The sequence below is a fragment of the Zootermopsis nevadensis genome, unplaced genomic scaffold, assembly GCF_977971745.1.
Source record: "Zootermopsis nevadensis isolate Lab colony 2312 unplaced genomic scaffold, Znev_1.0 Znev_ptg000017l, whole genome shotgun sequence".
Taxonomy (NCBI): Eukaryota; Metazoa; Arthropoda; class Insecta; order Blattodea; family Termopsidae; genus Zootermopsis; species Zootermopsis nevadensis.
Genome location: NW_028259149.1, coordinates 12,972,037 through 12,979,903, shown reverse-complemented (window position 1 = coordinate 12,979,903; position 7,867 = coordinate 12,972,037). Strand labels below are relative to the sequence as shown.

The window sequence follows — 7,867 nt, the reverse complement described above, 5'->3', positions numbered from 1 at the left end:
CACACTGGAAAGGTCATCAGAATGACAGCTAACCATTGGAAGTAGAGGTGAAACAGGAGTTTTCTTAGAGGAAAATAAGATGTGTTAACAATAAACTGCTGTAATTAAACTTACATTTTAAGAACACTTCCAGTTTATTAACCATACATACTGCAGAGTACTGAAAATGCCCAGTCGCACTGGTAGATGTCATATAATCCTACTCACTAGTATGTCAGAGAAATTAGTACTATATATGTTTAAGATTGTGCTGGAACATTTCCAACATCTCAGCACTGAGGTGACAATTTTTTGATTCAGTACAAAAAAAATTATTCATTGCTGTCCTGCCTAGCCTTCTTCTTTTTCTTTTTGACAGGCTCACTAGTTTCTTCTGTAATGCTGCTGTTTGCTGTGACAGCTCCTGAAAAATTATCAAACACATAAAAATGTGTAATGGTTACCTTTTCACTTAATCAGAAAAATTACATAACATCTGAACCACATGTGAAATGGTTTAAAACTGTAAGTCATCTTTCGAACATTGTATGTAGAGAAACAAAAATCAACCTGAAATACTGGTTATTAGCTGGTATGGCTCAGTGACTTAATGCATCTGGATACAAACTGAATGGCTAGAATCTGATTCCCTGCAGAGGCAGGAATTTTTACTTACTACCTCCAAATCAGCTCAGATATGCACACAGCATCCTATCCAGTGGATAATAGGAGCACTCTCCCAGGGGATAAAATGGACACAGCATGAAGCTTACACAGACAACTGTACCTCCACTTTACCATATACACATTTATGTACTTAGACATACAGACTTTACCTACCATATGTAAAAATTTATATATTTTAAGGAACAGGGGACTGATCAATACTTCTGAACATGACTATCTCAATTCCATAAGGTTACAGTATACCGAGACCCTTGCTGGGAGTCAACAACTATTATTAAGGACCTACAGACCATCATAAGTATGTTGGAATCTGTACAGCATAAGAGTTCAGAAATACATACAGTTCACTTATGAAATGTTGTCATTACACAGTCTGGATATAATTCAATGACAGTATTAAGGAACAGTGTTTTCATAACATGGGTCCATTTTGGATGTAACATGATTGAACACATGGCAACTAAGTACAAAGAAAAGACTAACTATTATGTTATGGCACAACTGACTATACTTGTTATTAAGGGTTCGATTTGTGTGCAAATTATACATAAAAGTAATAAGACCAAAGGGGAAATTTATATTACAGTAATAGTGTAATTCTTTAATTTTCCATACACTGAATTTAATTTCCCAAACTCACCATATTCATCAAATCCTTCCAAGACCCCACTACTTCTTTTCTTGGATTTCTTCTTCTTCTTCTTCTTGGCCATTAATAGCTGTGCAGCAGCCTGAAAAATTATAGAACCTGGTATTTACATTTTTCTGTTAACTGATGAAAAATGGTATAAATTGTGAAAAATAGAAAAATCATACACTTGCTAGTTGCCTTTGTCTTTAACCCTCTACTGGAATGCTTAGCAAATAATGTAAATACAGTGTGGAAGAGAAGATCACTTGTCCAGTACCATGACATTTTTTCACAAAATAAACAATGTATTTACTCTTTCAAAAAATAATCTGAAATCTTACATACTGATCTGCATTTTCTACAATGATATGACAGTCTTTAATGTTGTATTCAGGCAATGGACATGTCAAACAAGCAGTTTTATATAGTATAATGTGCCATCATCAAAAACCTTCAAACTTAGTGATAACAAATCTTTATGTCCCATAAGAGCAGGCAATTTAGTGAATGTTTGAATGACTACCTATGTTTAAAAAAGACCTTGCATCATGGACTGAGTGAGTTTGTTTCTTACCTGCTGAACTACTTCTACAGCTTCTTTCATCACATCAATATTTTTACGTGGAATCTCGCCTGTTTCATAAAACTTCAGCCTGTCCTCTACCTGCTGCCGCAATTTCTCACCAAACACATTTGTCATCTGATCTGTAAATATAGTGCATAAAAAACAAAATATACCAGAGCATATACTTTTAAGAAGAAACTCCATTAATTTTTGAGAAAATAGTTCAGTATGACAAATTTAAATACTGAAAGTGGCTCAAGTCAAGTAACAGAATTTATCAAGCCACAACCATGAAAGATGCCTTCTGAACTGAACCAAGGTCATGAAGAACTCAGTAATTTCTGAGTTGTGGCACCATGTATCAACAAAGAGACATGAGATTCAAAGATGATGCCACACCTCTTGAAATATGTTAGCTGGGTGTCTGTAAGGAAAAGCTAATGCACGATCTGTGTGTGTATGTGTATTGTTACTGTTTCTCTCACAGAAATCCAGAGACAACTGCAATAATGAAAAGAACTCACCAGAGAAGCAATCAATCCTTGATGCAATAGAACACTTGTTGGCCAAATACCTCGAGATGCGCCCCTTATTCTTCAGACCAGCACGTCCAATAAATGTTGAATGGAAGAGTAAACCATATTTTGGTGTATTACCACGTGTCTTCAGAGCCCTGATACAGAATAAATACGATTACTAGGAAGGAGAAAAGAGGGGAACAAGAAAGAAAGAAGGAACCCAATAATTAGGCAAAGAATATCACAGAGAAAGGGGAAGAATTAAACAAAATATAGAAAAAAGAAAATCAACAAAAGAAAAATGACTTGGCAACACTTCACTTCAAACAGAAGGGAAATATTGGCATAAGCTCCACTTATTCTAACACTGGGAATTTTTTACATTTATTTCACAGAAAAATGTCAGGTAATTACAAATTAACATAAAAGAGGAAATGAGGGCTTGCCTGAAGAGAGCCTTCTCTGCTCCCAAAATTTGAACCGTGGAGGCTGGGTACTTTGCCAAGTTTGTAAGTGATCCTGCATGAGCAATAAGCCGGGCACCAACTTGGTCTCCAATAAGAGTAGCCAGATTAGGTGCTACAGCAGCCATTTTGATTCTAAGGTATTCAGCTAGCTGACGCCTGTAATCGGCCAGTGCAACAACACGTGATGCAAACATTTCAATATTCAGCAGATCAATGGGTGAAATATCCATACCTGAAACAAGTCATAACAAACCTAAATTTAAGAAGAACAATATCACACATCATTCTACAATCCAAAACTTTTCTTCATAAGATTCTTACACTTTAAGCTGGCCATGTGACAACCAAGCATCTCCATCTATCCCTTTATTCTCACAGTTCCTCCTCAGTTTCTCCCTATGTTCTTCTTTCCTACTATGTGACAACCAACCTGTTGTTCCCATCTTGATCTTGGTCTCTGTTGGGAGTTTTACTTCTTCTGATTCCCTTTCCACTTATTTTTAAATGTGTACATATCATCTTATTCTGTGATTTGTTCATTTGCCCATCAAGTGTTTATCATTAATTTCTCCCATTTCCAAAGAATTTTCCTCACTGACTACGTATTTCGTAACTGTTACACCTATAAAGGTACTTGACATCTGTCCATCAAAATATTAACCAAAAGCATGCATCTGAAATAAATAATTATAAGTACTAGCTAGTAGCTAACCACAAGAATGTCAATGGTGAAGGAAAAAAGTAAAATGCTTTTCATACCCATGGAAGACTTTGTAGCATCAAGAATGGCCTGTGCTTTGCCACTGTCCATCACAATTTCTTCCAAAGCTTCTAGCTTATCCTCAGTCAGCTCTTTGCGGTTCTTTATGAAGCGTGCTACTTTTGCAAACATGTAATTCTCTGGCACAATTTTCACCAGTTCTGGGAAATGATACGAGTACCATTCACTGCATAGAAATGAATAATTATGTTAATGAAACAATCGTATACAAAATATTGTTTCAAAAAAATCATTTTGTTAATCCTTAAAGTAGCATGTGACAACATGTTAACAACTGAGATTGTTCTAAAAGTGCAACCGTTGACTTCTCATAATTCGGTATTTTGAGTTGTATGGTGAATGTTGAGTAAAATTCTTAACTAAATTATTTGTCCTTAAACCTGTCTGTAATTATGAATCAAGAGGCAGTCCTAAGAAGAGATAATCTGGCCAAATAAATTGAGTCAGATCAAACTGAAGCATGACCCAGTAAATATACATTAAGATTACAGATTTACCGGATGCGCATTGAAAATGTGTTGACGTCTTTATCGAGCTGGTCCAGGAGCGCAATGCTCTGGATTATCATGTTGTCCACACGATTCACATTGAATTTAACTTTTGCTCTAGAGTAGCTATGGCCCAGGCCAAGCTGTGCTGTTGCCGAAGACTTAGATGTGAATCCTTTCACCAGTTTATGGAAATGATACCTTATACCTAGAAACAATTTATAAAAAAAAACATTAGAATTCTTTCATACACTCTTATGTCCATATAGCTAAACACTGGGTAATTAATGACAGCAAAAATGGTCATCATTACCAAATTCCAGGGCTTAACAGAATTACTTTCCACATGATGGCCAGCTAAATTTTGTACTGCCAACATAGATTTTTATGATGTAATACACAGTTTAGATAGGCGTGTAGCGCCACTGGATGGATGGAATACAAGGTTTGCTACCAAAATAAGTCAAAGAGGAACCTTCCACTATCACTGGAAGGGCATACCCTGGTTGTATGCACAGTCTGTACCACATTAGCCTAAGGATATACTCAGAACACATACCATATACTTTCTGGAAATTGTACTGTATGTTACTTTAATTAATGTTGCCTTAAACAAACTAAAGTCACACAGCACTGAATGGCAATACATTTACAAAGGAATAATTGCAAAAGGACATTTAAAGAGGTGGTTAAATACTTCACACTACTATCTTAGCAAATGGGTGGAGAGCCTGAAGCAAACCATAAAAAGGTTAAATTAAAATTAGAAATTTGAGAGTAGTTATTCAACCTGGAAACTCCAAAGTATGAAGTCAAGAGTGCTAACTAAAATAAATGGCAGTGTCTGTTCTGTGGATAATATTGCATGTTTTATATTTCACTGTGTAGTGTTTTAACAACTGCATAGGTTACAGAGCCTCAAACAGCAGTATGATTAAGAAGGCAGAATTAGGACAACTATGTAAGGGAACAGTTATGTTAACATTTTAAATCATTAATGCAACTTTGTCTGGAGGGACTGAAAAATGCCAGATAATGTGAAAGAAAATAGGTGGTCTCAGGACTGAGATTCCATTCTGGGACCTCTAAAATAGAAGCCTAACCACTACAATGTTATGGACGATACAATACTGTATATGTATATAAACTGTGTATCATATACCATTATAAGTAATTTCTGAGGGTATGTCACACATACATTTCTTACTCTGACACATATTACTCAGAAATTACATAATGGACACCATTCATAACAAGTGAATTGTCTCGCACTGCTGTCTTTCCCCTTTTCCTATTTCTCTATAAATAGCAATGGTAAACAAAAAGTATCAACAATATCAGTTTCTTTTACATAGTGAAAACCACCACCACCACAATGAAAGGGTACAATGCCTAAAAATCCACACATATAAATCACTTATTTATGATTTGTCTGTACTTTGCATTAATCATTTACTTACCTCTGATGACTTCAGGTACAACACCCACATGCTGACAAACAATTCCCAATGCCTCATTAATACTTGCACCAAGTTTCGGATCACTCACACCAAGAATATCTTTCTTCTTTTCCTTTGGTTTTGGTAAATGTGTCTCTAAAAACAGCTGCAGATCACCAGGCAAAACTCCTAAAAAGTCAAATGCTCATTCATATCTATACTGCCAAATTAAGTCTGCTGTTATTTACATATACATCACATCCAATGTAAGCAACTCTAACAGATTCTGAAACCAGACAGCACTCAAGGCAAATACAGAAATACAAAAAACCATAAAAGACAAAGTAAAGAAAGTAGGTCCCAAAACAGTAATGTACTTTGTATTAATAATGTCAAACCTTTGACTTCTACAAAGATGGCTATGAAGCATTTTTAGTTATTTCTGTCTCATCTTAATGTTCTGTCAGATAATAAAGAGAGGACAGCTGTTTGGAGAAAACTACAAATATTTTGAGACTTTTGCAACTTTCAATACAATGTTGGTATGCAAACACACCTGTTACAGTGGACGATTCAGTTATGAATGAAACTGATAATCTAAGCAGCTCATAGGCAGAAACGTTTTAGACAAAAATTCCCGATCTTCCAAGTATATAAAGTTTTCAATAATGTCATAATGAAAAATGACACACTTCCATTTTGTCGCTCACAAAAATATTTCACAGCATACAAATGACTCTTTTAGCCTTTAAAGGCTAATATGACAGACTCACAATAGTTATTTTCACTTACGTTCAGAACATACCTGAGATCCAGCAACTACCACCAACAGAACATCTGCACTAACAAACTACTCATTCAGTATATAACACAGAAACATCAACAACTTACCTTCTGAGATACTATTCATGTTTTCCAGAGCACTTGTTGCAGTTTTAAATGGTGAAAATCCAATAAGTTTTATAACTGCATTGAACCGGCTTAAGTCAGTGACAGAAGCCTCTACTTGTGGTAGTAACATTCCTGTTTCCTCAAACTCATTGACTTTAAACAGGGCAAAGCCTGCTGCATGTTCAAACAGAACAAAGAGTTGAGACTGAAACAGAGATGAAAATGTATTGAAAAACTCTTCTCTGTCTGTGTAACAAGGATTGACAAAGTAACCAAAATACAAGTGTTTACTAAATCAAAAAAGACAACTCACAAATTTAAACTTCCTACACCCTCCTTCCACATTTCCTTCAGATCAATTTTTATGATATCCTTCTAACAATGACTTGTCTTCCCAAGTAGGCTGTTCCCTCCAATACATTATTAAAAGTTGGTTTAATAGTTTCATATAAATAAATTACGTACTACACATATGTATGTTTTTCTACACATAACAAATGATAAATCAATTGAAAATAGGGCACAGCAAACGCCTTATACCTTTTAACCTCAACTAACCTAACGAAAAATAAAAAGCAATGTCTGAAACAAGTTCGATCAAAATCCCATGGTGGGGGGGTTACATTATAGTTTATAACTTTTTACTTTAGGTAAAGAAAAGGTTAGGTTAGGTTAACTGCTTCAAAGGGTTTGCCGCACACCATTTTCAAGTGCTTCATACTTTCTAGCTTATAATATGACTTTTAGCGTGTTTATTTGCGTCTTCAAATGTGACCCATATCCTACAATTATGCCAAAGTTGTCATAAAAACAAAAATATTAATTCTAACCCTCCATTATAGCTTAGACAATACAATAACTTAACAGCCTCTTCTTTACAACACGGCTGAATTTATGCCACTACACACAGATTTATTTTAATTTATTTCACTTACCATTTTAACACGTTACCATGTGCAAGTAATAAACTGGTTATATCGTCAGCATTCACATTTGCAAACTACGTAATCAACATGCACACACAACACACAATACACACACCACACGGACCACGGATCATAAATAAGCGGAAGAAATTATGACGATAACGTTGTAAAACGCATACGAGCAAAACCAACATTCCCGGAAGGAAATATGCAACTGCATTCAATGTACATATTAATTTCCAGCACAGTGGTTAGCCAATGGCTTAGATATTTCTGCATGTCGTTCATACCTATGACTAGAAATATAAGCCAAAACTGGATAAATTAAAATCAATAGACATATCAGTCTTTAGTTTCCAAATAAGTCGTGAAAATTTCCACGGTGTGGGAAACTTTTTATTCCTATACTACATAAATAGCATTAAGTATAAGTGAACACACTTTAGGTTTCGTAATTATTATTTGTAATTGTGTCCACTTGTTCCAATCTAAGGC

The 7,867-nt window shown here is 35.2% G+C and overlaps 1 protein-coding gene across 1 annotated transcript; it reads right to left on the bottom strand.

Moving 5' to 3' along the window:
• Positions 1-104: 104 nt before the first annotated feature.
• Nop56 (Nop56 ribonucleoprotein) lies at positions 105-7,559 on the bottom strand. The gene is made up of 10 exons (XM_087350500.1): positions 7,382-7,559; positions 6,447-6,651; positions 5,577-5,744; positions 4,126-4,324; positions 3,607-3,794; positions 2,827-3,079; positions 2,387-2,535; positions 1,872-2,002; positions 1,307-1,397; positions 105-403 (listed from the first exon to the last, which is right to left on the bottom strand). The coding sequence occupies exons 1-10, from the start codon at positions 7,382-7,384 to the stop codon at positions 312-314; spliced, it is 1,479 nt and encodes a 492-aa protein (XP_087206626.1). The 5' UTR covers positions 7,385-7,559; the 3' UTR covers positions 105-311.
• Positions 7,560-7,867: the final 308 nt, after the last annotated feature.